This window comes from Meriones unguiculatus, chromosome 11 (genome assembly GCF_030254825.1).
Source record: "Meriones unguiculatus strain TT.TT164.6M chromosome 11, Bangor_MerUng_6.1, whole genome shotgun sequence".
NCBI classification, from domain to species: domain Eukaryota; kingdom Metazoa; phylum Chordata; class Mammalia; order Rodentia; family Muridae; genus Meriones; species Meriones unguiculatus.
In genome coordinates, this window is record NC_083359.1 from 17,246,646 (window position 1) to 17,265,102 (window position 18,457).

The 18,457-nt window shown below is 44.3% G+C and overlaps 1 protein-coding gene across 3 annotated transcripts in view; it reads right to left on the bottom strand.

Moving 5' to 3' along the window:
• Positions 1-910: 910 nt before the first annotated feature.
• The window catches only part of Kif3a (kinesin family member 3A), a 37,143-nt gene continuing 19,596 nt past the window's right edge, over positions 911-18,457 (bottom strand). Inside the window, exons 9-19 of one of the 3 annotated variants that reach the window (XM_021637329.2) lie at positions 17,250-17,348; positions 15,757-15,828; positions 13,799-13,807; positions 10,982-11,138; positions 10,416-10,596; positions 10,158-10,268; positions 9,558-9,683; positions 6,257-6,310; positions 5,904-5,972; positions 5,339-5,463; positions 911-4,282 (exon numbers count right to left, since the gene is read on the bottom strand). In XM_021637329.2, coding sequence (XP_021493004.1) covers positions 4,234-4,282; positions 5,339-5,463; positions 5,904-5,972; positions 6,257-6,310; positions 9,558-9,683; positions 10,158-10,268; positions 10,416-10,596; positions 10,982-11,138; positions 13,799-13,807; positions 15,757-15,828; positions 17,250-17,348 — 1,052 coding nt within the window. In that variant the 3' untranslated portion in view covers positions 911-4,233. The remainder of the gene's footprint in view (positions 4,283-5,338; positions 5,464-5,903; positions 5,973-6,256; positions 6,311-9,557; positions 9,684-10,157; positions 10,269-10,415; positions 10,597-10,981; positions 11,139-13,798; positions 13,808-15,756; positions 15,829-17,249; positions 17,349-18,457) is intronic. The other 2 variants (XM_060363724.1, XM_021637328.2) reach the window with 2 other exon arrangements.

Consider the following 18,457-nt stretch of genomic DNA (forward strand, 5'->3'; position numbering starts at 1 on the left):
AACCTGCTGCTCTTGCAGAGGACTGGGGTGCGGTTCCCAGGACCCACGTCACGTGGTGGTTCTCAACTGTCCAGAACTCCAGTCCGGAGGGATATGATGCCCTCTCATGACAACTGCAGGTACCAGGCACACGCACACAGACGCAGGCAGAACATGCCAGCACATAAAATAACTCAATCTTGAGAAGGGGAAAGGAAAGTCAAAACCCTCTTCCCAGAATACTCCCGGCTTTAGAGACGAGCATGTTGTGTCCAGTCGTTGCCCCAGGCAGTTGTGTGTGATTCTTCCCTAACTGGCCTCTGCTGGGGCAGGATGGAGGGAGATGGTCCCACCTATGCAGCATGGAGAAGACACCATCCCTGCTGGGGATGGCACCTCGTGTGCCCTCCTCCCAGGGACTGTCAGGACCAGCTGGACTCCTGAAGATGGCTGCAGTCTGGCTCAGAGGACAGTGTGTACAGCACCTGACAGGCAGGTCCTATAAAGGCTGCTGGCTGGGAAGAGAGCAAACCCCGTGTTTAAAAATTCAAACAGAAAGAATCCTTTGCACGTAAGCAGAGGAATGATTTGGGTAGAGGAGAGACCAATAATGAAAGCAGGGGATGAATAAGAAAGCCTAAGGAGACGGAGGTCTGAAAATGGCATAATCAAACTCAGGCACTTTGTGTGCTAACTTCCAAAAAAAAGTCCTTTGAACTAGCCGTTAAATCAAAACTTTTCAAGGCTTGCTTTGAATTTCTTTAGCTTGTCTCCCACACATATGGCTGCTCATAATTGTAGCTCCAGTTCCGGGGGATCCGACACACTCTGGTCAACACAGGCACACAGCACACACATGGTGCACACATGTGCAGGCAGACATTCACACACAACAAAATAAAAATGAATAAAGATGTTTTAAAAGACAGTAGGCATTGGGGAGGCATTTTATTTCTCATCTTACCATGCTGCATGTACACACAACATTGATATGTATATGTATATATATATATACAGCTTGAACAAGTACAATTTATACATAAAATACAACTCAAGTGTGGGTTTTTAATTAACACAGCAAACTTACTGTAGAGTTTGTATCCTGGTCAGTAACAGCAATAGAGTAATGCTATTCAGGTTCTCACTGATTCTAATGGTCAAACGGCAGGGTCAGCTCAAAGGCACTAGGAAGGATGTTGTTTCCTAATATTTTAAGAAAAAAAAAAATTACATAAATTAAAAAGTGGGGTGGAGGAGAACCTGGGAAGAGTGGTGCGTAAGTGTAATCCCAGTAGTCATGAGGTGGAGGTAGGAGGATCAGGAGTTTAAGGCCAACCTGGGCTACAGAGAGGGCTTATGGCCAGCTCGGACTACATGGGACTCTATCTCAAAATGGATGGCGGCGGGGGAGGGGAGACACTGGGCAGACACAGGTATGTGTCAATGTAAACTCCGCCCATTCCTCAATTCACAGCTCTACAGGAAAGAGGGTGTCCTGTATGTTAAAAGAGAAAGCTGTGAGCCTATAATCCCAGCACTCAGGGAGGCAGAGGCAGGCGGATCTCTGTGAGCTCGAGGCCAGCCTGGTCTAAAAAGTGAGTCCAGGAGAACCAAGGCTACACAGAGAAACCCAGTCTCGAAAAACAAAAGTTAAAAGAGAAAAGGGGGGATAGGACACACACCCCTAAAATGGATTAAAACGCTGAAACTAAAATCCTAACTTTAAAACATATTGAAGATGAAGTAACACTTTCCCCCCTCCTTTCAAAATAACCATGATGTTCCAGTGTCCAGAAAACATAAATTAGAAAGTCACCTTTTCCAGAATATAAATGAGACAGCTTGCCAGGGGGTTCTGTAAACACTGGCTGCAGAGCATCCCCTCAGCTGAGCCTGACGGCCATCTTGCAACACTGAGTGGAGAGCCTGGCTGCTGGAGCATGCCTGCAGAGCCAGCCATAACCTCCTGTTACAGCTCCTCTCAAATAAATAAATACGACTTTTTAAATTAAGGGAAAAAAAGGATACTCATCGACAACCTATTTATAGACCTGTTCCACTCATTTAAATCTGTACATTTATTTTAAACATTGAACAAGTTTGTTCTTCAACTATATCCACTTAAGAAATTAACACTGAAAATACAAACAATTCCATTTGTGAACAAAAACACAGTAAATGAGATGTGGCCACAGCACTGCTGTAACAGAAGTGGGTGTCCTGCCATCTTCAAGTGCATCTTCCAACCTGGTTTTCATAAACTGAGCAATGTCCACCTGATCAGAGTTTTAACACAAACGCTTTAAGAAACACCTGCTTGGCCTGAGAACATGCACCTGCCATCTCAGCACCCGGGAGGCTGAGGCAGGAGGATCATGAGGCCTAGGCTGGCCTGGGGTGACACAGAGAGACCCTGTCTCAGAACAACACACAAGCAAGCAAACAAAACTACTAAGTCAAGCTGCTTAGAGAGATTTCTAATATTTTCAGTTTTATCGAGTTACTTTTGTTACTGTGATAGGCTTTAACTATCTATTTCAATTTCTCTTAAGTTTTATCTTAATTAAAAGCAGATATTCCTTCCAGGCCAAATGAACTGTCAAATGATAGAAACATGAACTGTTTAAAATGAAAAAATACAGATTATTTTTCTTACTGGTAAAATTAAGATTCTATAATTACTAACAGTTAAATTTACGTCATGGAGAAATTTCACATCCCCAAGATGCTCACATGAGTCTTTGCAAGACACCCACTTAGCTCATCAAAATCACAGTCCCCAAGCCACACTCACTACCTTGAAGATGCTGGCCATGCTTACATCAGCACCCTGCAGAGACAGGACACTCGGCACTCCAATTCTGGAAAACCCAGAAATGTACTGCCTCTCACCAGGGCTGTGCCTCTACTCAGCTATCCACAGCCTAAGACAGTTCTGCAATTCTAAACCAGTATTTATCCAAGCTTGTTAAAATATCATAGCGATCTAATTAATCCTAACTTGCGAAATCTCAAAACTTCTGCAATAAACAGCTCAGAGTTGATTGTATAATTTCAAATGTAGAAAGCATGGCAAGTTTCAGAAGCATATAGAGCAGTCAAAATTTTTTTTGTAAGTAGACAACAAAACCAAAAACCTATTTATTTTAATTTATCATACTATAGAATTAATATAATATAATGTTTCTGGAGAGGAATATGGTCTAACTGGCTTAATTAATGTGAAATTCAGAGAAGATTACAAGATATTTTTCTGGCTCTGCTTCATTTTCCTGAAAAATGAGACGGGTTTCAATTTGTATACAGTTGTTTCCATTGAACTTAACATTCAGACAAGGGAGTGTTTGTAAGCCGTATGTCCAAGAGTATTTTTTTTGAGAGGAGGGGTTGAGACAGGGTTTCTCTGTGTAGCCCTGTGTGTTCTGGACTCGCTTTGTAGCCCAGGCTGGCCTCAAGCTCACAGATCCACCTGCCTCCGCCTCCCGAGTGCTGGGATCACAGGCGTGCGCCCCTGCATCCGGCTTATCCAAGAGCATTTTTAAAAATGTGTGTGAGCAAGGTAAGTGGCCGGTGCTGGCTTTGGGAGGCATGGAGAAGCCGAATCAGTAATGACAAAGGCTGAGGGTGGAGTCAGAGTGACAGAGACCAGAGGTGCCCAGACGAAGCACGTGTGCAGACTGCGACTTTAAAATGGAAACCTGCAAAGCTGTCAAGTGAGACAACTGTCTACAGGAGCTCACCAAAGTCAGGCATCTCAGACTCAGATGCAATGAGCCTTAGTATACTGCCGGACTGCATTCAGACAGGGCAGTCAGGGTCAGGCGCAGGTCACGGCTTAGATATTGACACAGGACCCAGGACAAGGCGAGCGATCTTCTACACGCTGTGTGTGGACAGACAGACTTTGCTCTAGTCTGAGATTCTGCTTACCTAGATACAGAGGAGCTGAATACGGGGCTAAGAGACGCACATTCACGGACAACCACAACACCCGGCAGGAACCGAGCCCTTACTTCCTACAGAGCAGGGTGACACGGCACGGTGTCCCCAACGACCACGAGCCATGTGTGCACACTCACATTACAGGAACTTAGAGTCTAAAAGATACTAGGAAAACTGCAGTTTCCAGTCTCACTCCATGATTTACAGCTTCCGAACATGAATTATACAGACGTCTTCAGTGTCTTAATTAAGGATTTCTGTCCAGGCATGGGAATATCACTCTTTTTTATTGTAACTTTAATTCTGTAACATTTACTGAAGTAAAGAATCTATTACGGTCTCAGGTTTTGCAGAACGCTTTCTGTTGAAAGAAGAAGAAAAAAACAAAACAAAACAAAAACAAACACGCAAGGTGAGTGGTTTTCCCTAAGAGACGAAACTGTCAACTCTTTTTTTTTTGTCTTTTCAACTTTTTTCTTTAATTTTATGTTTTTTTCTTTCTTTTTTAATTTTTTTTATTAATTACACTTTATTCACTTTGTATCCCCCCATAAGCGCCTCCCTCCTTCCCTCCCGATCACACCCTCCCTCCCCCTTTTCTTCACGAATGCCCCTCCCCAAGTCCAACTGTCAACTCTTTATGCGGCCAGAGTCATGACTGGACCAATGCTGGCCATGCTTGACCATGGCAGTTTGTAGGTCACCAAAAGCAAGCAAAAGAGCATGCTGCCACAGCAGTGTTCCAGAGTGGTGAGGAGCCAAAGTCTTGCTATTGGTTGCATTTGCTCAGTGTAGGAACACAAGGAGCATTAGCCCCAAGCCAGGTTCCCACTGAGCTTATGTGACGAAGCAACAGACAACCCAACTATCAAAACTGGTGCTAGAGTCACAGAAGCTTCCCCTAAGATCTAGGCAATCAGTGTCTTTGGGGCAGTATCTATTGTTAGAAAAAAACTGATCAGCTGAATACAGTATTTTGGGAATCAAACTAGGCAAATTATCATCTTAGTAGAAGAACTAATATGAAAATGAAGACTCTAAACAAGACAGAAGGTAGAAGGTAAACACTAGGAAAGAACAAAGCGAGTGAGGTTAGCTCTGTCCCTCCCGTGGCAGAAGCTGGAAAGCGGCAGCTCTCCTTCTGTTTTCTAAGAGTCAGGGTCTCACTATGGAGCGCTGGCTGTCTTGAAACTGGCAGTGCAGACCAGGCTGGCCTGAAATTTAGAGATCCATCCACCTGCCTCTGCCTCTCAAGTGCTGGGATTAAAGGCATGTGCCACCAAAACTGTCCAGAGTACAATTCTTTATCTCTATTTTGCTTATCAAAGCGTAACTGCAGAAAGAATATAATTTCAAATTATATGCCCTGTTAACTGAAGTTTGACGCTGTCGCTTCAGGGACTCAGGCTGTCCTCACCTTCGCCCTGTCTTTGGCCTTGCTTTTCCCTTGGAAGTCCGTGGTCTCTCTAACTTCATCAGAGACTGACGCAGACTCTCCTCTGTATAGGCGAGGTACACGTGGGAAAGGTCTACCTCAAAGGGCTAAAGAAAACACACACAAGGGAGGTTAAAGCAGATCTGGGGAGGGCTGAAAACACGTCTGACACCAGGCAGAAGAACCACTGCAGACAAAATCAAACAGCCCTTTAAGCATCTCTTCTATCCCAGCATGCAAAGCTTAAGAATTAGAGAACCTGCCATGCCACAAAGTTCTCCAGATGTAAAGAAAAAAAGTTCTCTGGCTGCCCTCTGGCTGAGGGAAGCAAGGCATCCTAGACCCTGCCAGGTCCTCACAGGCCAGAGTGGTGAGCAGGGCACATCAGAGTGACAGCAGGCCGCACTTGTGGAAGGATCGGAAAAGGGACCTATACTGGAGAGCAGACCTGTCCTAACAGCCCCACCCAAGAGCCTCTGTTCACGGAAGATGAGCACCAACGAGCCACACTCATTAAAGACAAGGCAGGGGTTAAAGGGGTTCTTACATCTCTCTCCTTCTTGTCGGGCACTGGAGTTTGTTTCCTCATGTTATTTCCCGTGTAGGCCACACATTTCTCAGAAAAGGAAAAGAGGGAAGAGACATGTCTGAGTTAATACTGTGAACCGGGAAGGCTGCTGCGAGGCATCCGACAGCTTGCTGGTAAACAGTGTGACTCCTGGAGCAGAAAGGACCCACCAGGCCGCCCAGAACCGAGAGGCCCAGGGCCAACCCACTGCCACACAGGGCCTCCACATGGCTGTGAGTCACGTGTCCTATCCGGGCCACTGAGCTCACGTCTGTCCTCCCACAGCAGCCAGCACCGTCTCCCTAATTTCACCAAGTGTGAGGGATACTCACCAGCTGCCACTCTCCAATGTCTTCATTCCAATGCACGTAGTTTTCAATCATTTCCTTCAAAAAGAGTCCAAGCTTATTCTTAGCTAAGAGTTAAGATACTGAAAATATTTCCAGGACAAGATAACCATGCGCGATGTCTTCCCGTCTGTGTCACTCTGTCTTGCTCATACAATCCCTCTGACTTCCCTGTGGCTTGAACTGAGCTCTTTTAAAGGCACTGCATTTTTATCACTATTGTGTAATACATATCCACGCTTGCATGGTGGGGACAGACACGTCACGTACTTATGTGGAGGTCAGAGAACAACTTTGTGGAGTCAGTTTTCTCTTTTTAGACCTTTATGTGGGTTCTGGTATCAAACTCAGGTTGCCAAACAACTTCGCTTGCTGAGCCACCTCATTAGGCCTACACTTTCAATGTTAAGTGAAAAAAAGTTGCTTTTAAATATTATGTACTACATAACAGTAATGCTGGCTGTCCTGGAACCCACAGAGATCCAACCACCTCTACCTCCTGAGTGCTGAGATTCAAGGCATGCGCTACCACCACCCAGCCTCCATTGAGCATTTAAAGTCATACACTCCTTGGGCTGGAGAGGTGGCTTAATGGTTAAGAGCAACTGTTCCTGCCGAGGACCTGGGTTCCATTCCCAAGTCACAACATGGTGGTTGACAACAGAATGTAACTCTGATTCCAGGGATCCGACACCTCTTCTGGTCTCTGTGAGCACCAGGCTTGCACACGGCACACATACACACATACAGGCAAAACATCCACATACATAAAAATAAATTTAAGTACACACATATGTACACACAAACATCTTAGGAACACATGTAGGTTCTATTCAACTACATAAAAAGAAAAGGCAAAACTTGGGATCCTGGGAATCAGGAGGACAGACGGGCTGGGCTAGAAGAGGCAAAGGAGTAAAAAATCATTTGGCTAAAAATAGGTTACAGTCTAGATTAGATTTCAGCTCTGATTATGGGTAATGAGTTACAACATGGAACTAGGGCATCCTGGAGTGTGCCAGAAATCCAAGATTGACCCTGGGTACTCAGGGCCCAAAGGAAAATGCAGACAAATTTCTCAGAACTACGCTGAGATTCACAACATTAAACACACACACACATTAAAGCTTATTAAGACACACTAGAGGATGGGCTGGAGAGATGGCTCCAGGAGTTAAGGATGTCCACTGCTCTTGCACCCACATCCAGCAGCTTACAACCTCCTCTGACTCCAGTTCTAGGTGACCCGACACTTTCCTGGACTCTGTGCACAAACCCATATTCTCACATAAATACATAAAGTTAAAAATAAAATAGAATTTTGCTAAGAAAAAGGTAAGATTTTAAAATTATGCTGGTGATAACATTACTACCTGTTTGAAAATGGCTACTGATGATGGTTGGTTGTACAAGTGAGTGAGTGAATTTGGAGTTATTAACTGTGTGAGTACAGGTGACTAGAATGGGCAAGTTCACGTTCTGTCTGTTTACACAAACACAGACACACAGACACACTGAGGGGACCGGGACACATCCATCAAGGGAGAGGACAGCAGCGCATTCTGTTTACTTTTATTTAAAAATTATTTATGTAGCTTGGGGGGAGGGCACAGGCGTTTAACCGCAGCACCCGGGAGGTGCGCCACATGTTGGCCTAATGCCTGTGGAGAAGGAGGAGGTGTTGGATTCCCTGGAACCGGAATTACAGATGGTTGTGAGCTATCATGTGGGTGCTGGGAATTGAACCTGGATCCTCCGGAGGAACAGCCAGTGCTCTGAACCCCTGAGCCACCTCTCCAGCTCCCTCTCTACTTTCTAAGTATGTAAGTAAGTATGTTAACGAATCAATACGACCTTGTTTATGCCTGTATTTATGAGAACCAAGGTCCCTGCAATGGGCTGACACATTCTTATTTAGATACTTAAGATACTCAAAAAGATAATTACATTCTAAAGAAAGTTAACATCACCCTTGGCATGGTAGTGCACACCTTTATAAAATCCCAGACCTCAGGGAGGCAGAGGCAGGCAGATTGCTGTGAGTTCTAGGCCAGCCTGGTCTACAAAGTGAGTCTAGAAAAGCCAAGGCCATACAAAGAAACCCTGTCTTGAAAAACCATTTGAAAAAACAAAGTTAATATCTTTTATGCTGGCTAGCTTTTTTTTTTTTTGGTCACAGAGTAGCTTATTTATTGATTCATTAATTTATCTTGGTCATAGGCCTCCTCCCTCCTCTCCTCCCAGTTCCACCTTTCCTCCTGCATCCTCTCTCCCCTATTCCTCATAATAGGGGAGTCCCCCTACCAAGACACCCCAGCTCACCTATTCACATGAGGACTGAGTTCATTTTCCTCCCATGTGGTTTTGTAGAGAAGTCCCATTAGGGGGAAGTGATAAAAAAGCAGGCAACATAGTCTTTGTCAGAGACATTCCCTACCCCCCCCAACCAGTGGGTCCACATGAACTTATCTTATCGGACTTATCTTTTTGGGGTCTGTGCATTGTAGTATGTCTATCCTGTACTGTATGACTAAAATCTGCTTCTAAGTGAGTCTATACACGCTGTGTCTTTCTGAGTCTATGCTGTCTAGTTTTGTGTCAATGTGACTCAAGTTCAGAGTTCTCTGAAAGGAGGGGACCTCAGCTGAGAAAATGCCTCCATAAGATCCTGCTGCAGGGCATTTTTGTAACTAGTGATTGATGGGTGAGGGCTCAGCCCATACGGGCAGTACGCTCCTTGCCCAGCTTTTCCAGCAGAGACTAATGCTCTTGTCTTTAATTCTGAAACCCAGGCAACTGCTGCTCTAGGCTCACGCCCCCAACTTTGGTAGAACTGAAAATGCACACTTAGAGAAATTCAGTCACATGATAGCTATCCTAATCATTAAGCACACATTAAGGCAGGCAGCCCTGGGTTCTATAAGAAAGCAAGGCACGAGGAGCAAGCCATTAAGCAGCACTCCTCCATGGCCTCTGCATCAGCTCCTGCCTCCGGGTTCCTGCTGGGCTTGAGTTCCTGTCCTGACTCCCTTCAATGATGAACAGTGATATGGAAGTGTGGACCAAATAAACCCTTTTCTCCCCAGCTCACTTTTGGTCATGGCGTTTCATCACTGCAATAGTAACCCTAACTAGGACACTTTTATGTTACAGCACTAGTTCAAAGCAAACTTTACAGAAGACAGTTGCAATGTAAACATTTAACATCTGAAATTAGCTACGCTGGCTTGCTCTTTAGCTCTCATCAATGACCGAGATCAATGTCTAGATCGGACTCTCCCCTCACCTGGTAATCCTGAGGTATGAAGTTATCGATAATGAGCATCTGAAGCCGAAGCTCACGGCTGAGCTGCCGAATGTTCTCCAGGAGGCCTTCAATCTCCCTCTGATGCTCCTGCTGGAGATCAGCCATCTACCAGAGAACACACCAACAAGATTGTAAGTACAAACGCTGCACCTGGCCAAGTTCTTGAACGCACTGACACTGTCATTGACTATTTCCGATTATTACTTACAGCTCAAAGGTGGAGGAGCTTAATAAGTCAGGTTTTAAATATACAAACAGGAGTGACTGTTTCAATGCTTTAAAACTGTAAGCACACAAATCCAGGGTGAGGTGGCGCACATCTTTGATCCCAGCACTCAGGAGGTAGAGGCAGGTGGATCTCTGTGAGTTTGAGGCCAGCCTGGACTACAGAGTGAGTTCCAGGACAACCAGAGCTATATAGATAAACCCTGTCTTGAAAAACAAAACAAGCAAAAAACCCCAACCAACCAACTAAAAACAAACAAACAAACAAACAAACAAACAAAAACCCATAAGCACGCACTGAGGCTCTAAACCGCATTACAGGCAACTTTTAGCCTAACTTTCCAAGACACTAACCTCTGACTTTGCAGCCATTAACATGGTCCAGACTTTCTTCAACTTCTTGGTCTTCCCCTGCGCCTCCTCTTGCAGACTGGTGTATTTCTCCTCAATGTCCAAGCGTTCTTGCTATAATAAAAACAGGCCACAAATTCAACCGAACACATGATCTAGATGTTTAGCTACTGTCTTCAAAATGATCCATAGTCTCTTTTTGCTCTATTTTCCGCATTTAGCTCCCTACTGGAAAAGAGTGAGCACCCAACATGGCGGTACCTCTTTTTCCTCCAGTTCTTTCCGAAGTTGCTCAGCTCTTTTCCTCCTCTCTTCCAGTTCCATATTGGACTCCTCAAGAAGCTTCTCTTGCTCTTCAGCTTTGGCCAGCAAGTCCACACCACCGACAATTACCTTCTTCTCCAAAGCAGACAGTTTTTCTAGCAAAGACTGATGCTCTTGTCTATAATTAAAACAAGACATTCTAAATCCCCATCACCTGCTGCTCTAATCTCACTCCCCCAATTTCAGAGGAACTGAAGATGTACACTTACAGAAATTCAGTCATGTGGTGTCTATCCAAACCATACCATTACACGGCATTAACCCGTCACCTAAGGTACAATTTCAATTGGCCAATATTTTCTCCTACACGGATATTTGGTAATCAGAAAGAGCCAATTTTAGAAATGTATCACACACAGTGGACCCTCTTCCCCAAAACAGCTACACTGGAGACAAGAGTCAAGCTTTTGGTTGCTTTTAATTGATCAATTTTCCTGATACCCAATCCTACGAAAACACTAGAAACTCAGTCATGAACCCACCACACCTTCACCAGCACTCACTGGGCTTTCAGAAGGTCTTTCTCCCGTCTCTCGAGTTCAGCTCTAGCCTTGTTTCTTTCTTCTTCTTCCATGTCAAGTTTTGTTTCCAGTGCTTTTCTCTCCTCATCAATTTTCGCTTGCATTTCCACCATCTTATCTGGGGAAACTTTCTTTTTACCTGTTTGAGTCATTGAATTGCAGCAGTCACTAAAGCAGTCTGTTTCAGACATAAGAATTATCTTAGCATAGCACTGCCTATACGCAGTCAGACATCAGCAAATGTTAAGCTTCCAATTCTACTTAGCAGTTCTGAAATTTTTTAATTCATTAATAAATTCAAACTGTTGTCTTACTGTGTAATGATATGTAAGGAAAAAATGAAAGAGGAACAATACAGATGAGCAGAAAAATGCAGAGAGAAAGTTAATAGAAAAGCCAAATTAAAGAAAAGAAAAAGAAAAAAGCAAAGCCTGTGGGTTCCCAAACAGCACACAGAAGCTAAAAATGGCTTGCACGCTCATTATGTAAGTTACTTACTTAGGGCAGGTGTTTCACACTGATAAACTGCCCTGGGAAATCATAAATGAGTCACCAAAGTAACTTACTATGTCAAACTAGATGAGCAAAGTTCCTAACTCAGATCAAACATGCCAAGTACAAACAGTCAGCAGAAGCACTTCCAACTGATAACCAAGAGTCAGTGGAATGCAGCTTCCAGCCGACCGCAGTGTCCAAGCGTGTGTAGATGGACAGCTGCACCCTGCCACACCAATGACTCTCAAAGCCATCAAGTTATATGAAAAAAATCACAAAGGCAAAACAAACGCTGGGTATTAAAATGGTTCTGAAACTGAGCCAATGACAATTCGTTTCTGGTTGATGCAAGTTCTTAGAAATGCACTCCTTCAGAACAACAAGCATTTCATAGAACTGTCAGGCCTGAGACTCCTGAAAGCTTGGCATTGTCAACTTCCTTCCCGAGGGACGAGGACAGAGGATTACAAATTAATACTCCACCCCAAATAAGCCCCTCCTGCTAGGAAGGAAAAGACTGGAAAACAATCAGGATGGCACGTCAGATCTGAGTATCTTCTCGCAGGAACCATGAGAGGAAGGGTCTGTGCTTTTTTAACTCTCAAGACAAAATCTCATTAGAAACTCAAGGGTTTAACGGCATCCTTCCTTCTACAGAACCAAAGTCTAAAGCAAAATCAAAGGCACAAAACCAAAGAGGAACTAGGAGCTGTGACCCGGGCGGCTGGTGTGGTGTGATTCACTGCACTCTGTGTCGGAGGTGGGCCCGAGCCCGGCGGCACAGCTGCTGCCTTGAACCTCCTGAATTACACCGTAGAAGAGGAATTTTCACAAGTAATTTAATTCCTATTCCCAATGAATTCCTTCAAAAGATTTTCTATCGGTAATAACATTTATTAAAACTATGAGGAGAAAAGTCTAAATTCAGGCTTACAGGAAGTACTTGCACACTAAAACACGTACCTTCCACCTGAGGATTACAAACATTTAGAGCGAGGTGGCAAATACGTTGAGACCGCAACGGCGTGTGCGGAAGGCAGGGGTAACCAATGGCATAGATGAAATGACTGGATTAATATAGGAGCGTAGTTTTGTATTTTTGGATCTGTAGTGTTTTGCTCATAGCTATCAACAGTTCCAAATACCCGCCAGCAGTTACACAAAAAAGGCTGGCATGTAAGAAGAGACAAATGCTGTTTCTTGATCAACTGACTGCTTTACACAGCAATCCCTTCAAACCCATGCTTTAGAAGACAATGTCACCCTGTGCTCAAGAGGAATTCATGAAAACACTCCATATCGCTATGGTCAGTTCAAAGGTCCATACATCCAAGTCCCATGTGGCTCTAGCTAGAATCACTATGCCAAGCCACGTTATTTTTTTCAGGTACCCCTTTAAGCTAAATGTGACTGTGTAAAAATTTGGTTGCCAAGAGTAACTTCACATAGGTCTCTAAGGGATGGAGCTTTCACCCCGTGCTCCCCTGGAGACAAGCCTCAGCCTGCAGCGGGCTGTTTCCCACTGGACAAGGCTGCGAGCAGCCTGCAGGGAGCCGCCTTCCGTGCAGCCAATGAGCACTGTGACCCCTCAGTGGGATGAGACACTACATGTGCTCTGAGGAGACCTTTACACGGAGATGGGATGGAGCTCAGTGCTTGGTCACCGTGTGCGAGGCCCTGGGTTCATTCTCAAGACCGTCACACAGTCTTATCAGCCAAATCAATAAAAAACAAAACAACAATAAAAAAACCCCAAGAGGGGGGGAAAAACAACTGCAGAACTTTTTTTAGTTCTCAATGATAAAATTCAGCACAAAAAAAATTAAGTAATCTAAAAGTAAATCTAAAAAGGCATGTTGACAGTATAAAAAATACTAAGCCAAGTCAAAGGAAAGTTGTGAACCTTCCGTTCCCCCATGGCAAGGTGCTGCCCAAGTGAGGGTGACCTGGCAGGGTGGGTGAGGGTGGGGCTGCAGCAAGCAACAGCTGGATTAACGCTGTGTGTTTCACAAGCACCTATGATGCGGGCAATAGGAACTGACTCTCAGCCTTCAAAAGGAGGAAAACGCCTGAATGTCAAATCAGTGATGAGTGTATTTTCAAAATACACTTAGCGGATCTTTAAGAATTTAGGGGAAAAGTTTTGTTTGTTTGTTTGTTTTTAAATAGCTAAAATGGAATTGTTTTTAAAGACAGATACTTACCTTGTAAAAATTGTTAAATTTAAAAAGTGAAGTAGTTAAGTGAAAGGTCTCGAGAAAATGAGTAAGTGCACCACGGGGAGTGCAAGCCAATCACACCAACCTGCTTGGTCTTGCAAAGAAGCGGTAAGCGAGTCGCAGACAGGAAGCATGTGCACAGAGATGAGGGGGGAAGAAAGGAAAACATTATTTCCTTTGTAAAAAAGAGAAAACGTAACAGCATTCATTTAGCATGAGCATAGACATGGATCAAATAACCAAAACTGAAATAGAGTCACAGAAAAAGAAAGCATGTTCCATAAGACAATCACGAATGCTAGACTCGGTTCACTCTGTGGTTCCCACGCAACCTCAGGCGCCCACAGTGCCCCCTGCAGGTGGTACAGCTCAGTGCATGTGCTTATGCTGATGGAGTAGACATGGAATTGGGAACCTGCTAAGACAGGGGAAACATCTAGAAGGGCAAAACCAAAAATAGAGTCAATTTTTAAAATTAGTAAATGAAAAGTAACAAGTCTCTTACTGTCCATTTCCAAAATTTCCCAATTCAATGTTTCTTCTCTACACAGACCCATTACAGGTGTGCCCCATTTTAAGAAAATCTACCAGGTAGACCTGAAGCAACGAACACATGAACTAGTTCATAGGAGTTTAAACTGGTCATGTGACTAACAAAAGGGCTAAGAATTAAGTTCACAACATGTTATTTCCCCACTTGGTTTGTAAGCAGCCCTCCAATTACATAAAATGAAGTGCACCTGTATACAGCAAACTTACATTCAGCCTACGGGTAGACAGTTCTGGGTATGAAATAAAGACCCAAGAAGTAAATGGTAACTGATGACTCAAGCAAGGGACATCAACGGCCACTGGTACTGTTTACTGGGAGGGGTCACACGCACAAGTTACACACAGCACCCACATGCTGGGACAATCATCTCTCCACCTCCCCAACACATCCATGTTCCGGCAACAAAGGTAAATGTTAGGTATGCAAACAGCAATTAAAGCTTCTTGAACTGGAAAACAGTCCTGAATTGAATAAGGTAGCACTCATTTCACAACTTTCATGTAACTACTCTCCAAGAATGGTAAGTTTAGGACAGAAATTCAATTACAGTGCTTCCTACTCAGATAGTTTCCCCTCCCTCATTTCACAGTTTACAATGCAAAACTGTGCTTCTATGTGGTGTCTGAACAATGCCATGCATTTATAAATTATCCGGTGAGATCAGCTGTTCTGGTAACCTGCTTCAACAGTGTCAACAGACAGTGTCTTGAGTCTTAAAGTACTCCCTAGTAAAGCTAAGAGCAATGGCTTCTGGCATTAGTCTGGGTCAGGGTAAAGATAATGCTCTAAGAGACAGCAAGCTGCGAGCTTGAGGAAGCAAGCTTCGCTTCCATTTTCTTCTGAAAGTAGAAATAGACAAAATTAAGTAATGCTTTTCAACTAATGGTTTACAAAAAACCTCTAAGTCTGAAATGAGTCTACCCAGACTTTATGGTCTCTTTGTGGCTGAGTTTTCTAATCACGTCTCAGAAAGAGTCTTACAATCAAGATGGTAACTCAGCAGTGGGGCGCATCCCGCTGGATGGAACGCGGCTCCCCAATCTTCTCTACTTGACCTGGACTTTACACAGCTCCTTATCTGAAGCGCGTACGGCTTGTTACAATGGGGGCTGCTGCACCAACAAACTTTAATTTGTGCTTGTAGAGATTCCAGATTCGTTGTTCGTGTCTCTGACACTGACCAGAATTAAAGATGTACAAAGCAGCATAGAAAAGGATCCTGATGATTATTCTTTCACACAGCTTACTACCTCTCTTTACATTATCTCAGCGGCAAAAGCATGATTCTCTCGGCCACTGTCTCAAACATAGGCTCTGGCCTATGTTTCACAGTTAACTGAAGCCATGGCAGGGCAGGGATCACATGCTTGTTCTACTGGGAGCTCAACAAGGACCAGTCATGACAGGGAGTGGGGCAGCATCTCCCAAATGAAGCCCATGAGTGATGGAGAAGCCAGAGCTCTGTTAGAGAGGTGAGGGCCGCCACTCACGAGGCAGGGACTCATCCAGAGGCTTCTCTATGACAGAACATGTGGAGTCTGAGCTACTGCTGCTGCTACTGCCTGGAAGACAAAGAAACGAGCCCACGGGAACCAGAGAGAGGGAACAAGAAAGGAACAAATACACAGAGAAAACTTGAGTTGTGCAGGAAGAATTTAGAGCACAATTAAGCTTTGCATTCAAGAGCAACTCACTCTAGCTTAAAACTAGGTAGTCCAGCCACTGTCCTCTTGTCACAAAGCCATGCAGGGAATTAAAATTGCATTTCTGTAAAGATCTGCAGTAGTGGCAAACCCCACTACTCATCAGGGGGCTGAAGTGACAAAAACATCACTTGGTGACCTGCAAGTCTATTTAAGCTGCTAAGAAAGAGAGACAACTTTAAAGCATACAGACACACAATTCCTGTTACAGAATAAGCTGCCCTTCAGCACAGTCAATATTGTCTCCAATTCCCCATCTGCCCTCAAGACATCAAGCTATCAGACTTTACTTATGTTTAAAGCTTGACAGCATAATTGACGAGGCTCACTGAAAAATGTCAAGGTTCTCAGCACAGGGTAAAACATATTACTTTAAAATATTCTAACATATCAAACACTGGCACTTTTCTTCTATATAAAATTTATTTTTCGTAAGTCTACTATCTGCTTCAGGCCAGAAAAGAATAGTTTACTCTGAAAAACTAGCTATGAATAAAAACACATTTTAAGTCAGGGCCGACTAATAGTTTTTGTAAAAGGACCAAGAGCCAGGTCACATGCTTTGGTGTGAGAGAGCCAGAGAGCACAGGTAAACAGACGAGCGTGGCTGCTTTAGAACACTTATTTACAGAATCAGGTTCCACGTGTTTTTGGCTGGCACCCTGTACTCTGCCAACCTCCGCCCTACATGCTACTTTTCCTGCGTTCTGAATGGAGAGAATCTTCAGTTTTTACTCTGGGTTCCCTCCAACAGTGACAGCTCTGTCTTCAACAAGCCCGGTTAACTGTGACCGTGCAGCAGCCTGCAGGAGCTGAGGAGAGCTCTGAGTTTGAAATGAGGCGGGGACACCCTTTCTACATGCCATCTGCAGCCTCGGTACTGCGGTTTTAATTCACACTTAGGAACCGCCCCGAAAGGTGACAATGACACACCGTTTACAAAGAAAGGAAGTCAATGAAAAAACTATAATCCTCATTCAAATTTACCACCGGCAAGTGATTTTTAAAGGCTAACCTCACTTGAAGAAGAAATCCCCCCATTATCCTAATTTCAAGAGCAGGTAGGAAGCTGACAGATGTAAAACTATGTGATGGTGTATCTACCACCACAGAGCTTTACAAGGATGGTATGGCATCCTAGGTCAGCAAGGTAAACAGGAGGCAGCATTTACACAGATACCCACACACAGCATACATTCCCTGCCGGAACCACTACCGTAATTAAAAACAGCACATTGAAAAGTGGGCACCTGCACCATCAGGACGTGAACTGAACTTACCCCTTCTCTTTTTCCTTTTTTCACCATCTTCTCCAAGTTCCCCCTCCTCATTGTCATCCTCCTCTGACCCACTGATGTCAGAGCCTGATACTTCTTCCCCTTGGACAGAATTCAACAATGATTTTTAGTTTGTACCAAGTCTCATTGGGTATTTAGAAAATCCCTACGTCTGTTCTCTTCATTAGTTTTTGTACTCCAAACACAAACTGAACGTCTACTTAAATGTTCATAAACAGTGTATCTGATATGCTTAAACTGACAGGGCAGGTGGAAAGGGAGGGTTCTTGGGGTTTGCTGACAAGCCAGCCTAGCCTACTTAGGGAATTCCAGGCCAGTGAGAGAGCCTGTCTTCCCCCAGCTCCACTGAGAGAGTGGACATGAGCTGAGGAACAACGCCCCCACTGTCCTCTTGTCTCTAAGCCTGTGCACACGCACAGCTGCCCATACAACCACACATACAGTGGACACAGAAACTTTATTTTACTTTTTAAGAAAAAGTACGCTTTTGAGACAGGTGCACACTGCGTAGCTCTGACTGGAACACGCAGCACTTCCTGCTTATCTCCCGAGCGCCGGGATTGATGGCGTGTTCCTTCACGCCTCGCTAGCAACGTTATCTAACAGCCCTGAAAGAGAAGTTAGAATCTGACCCACTGCTGAGTACAGCTTCAAACATACACGTGGAACATGCGCTAGCAGTTGCTTTAGTAAAAACGTGATCATTTGGGGGAGCATTTTCTCCCGTTTTCTGTTTAAGATATCCGCCTTTGTTTTTGAATTTTATGTATAGGCATCTTTTACCTGCATGTATATGTGCACCAAATGTGTGCAGTACCCACAGAGTCTAGTAGAGGGTGTCCTAGTTCCTGGGACTGGAGCTACATATGGTTGTGAGCGACTGTGTGGGTGCTACGAATAGAAACCGGATCATGGGCTGGAGAGATGGCTCAGAGGTTAAGAGCACTGGCTGCTCTCCCAAAGGTCCTGAGTTTGATTCCCAGCAACCACATGGTGGCTCACCACCATCTATAATGAGATCTGGTGCCGTCTTCTGGTGTGCAGGCAAACATGCAGCAGAATAGTGTATAAATCAATCAATCAGTCTTTAAAAAAAAATCGTCTGGAAAATCAGCCAGTGCTCTCAGCTGCAGAGCCATCTCTCCGGCACTTACATATATGTTTTTAAAGAGAATTAAGCCTTTGGAAGT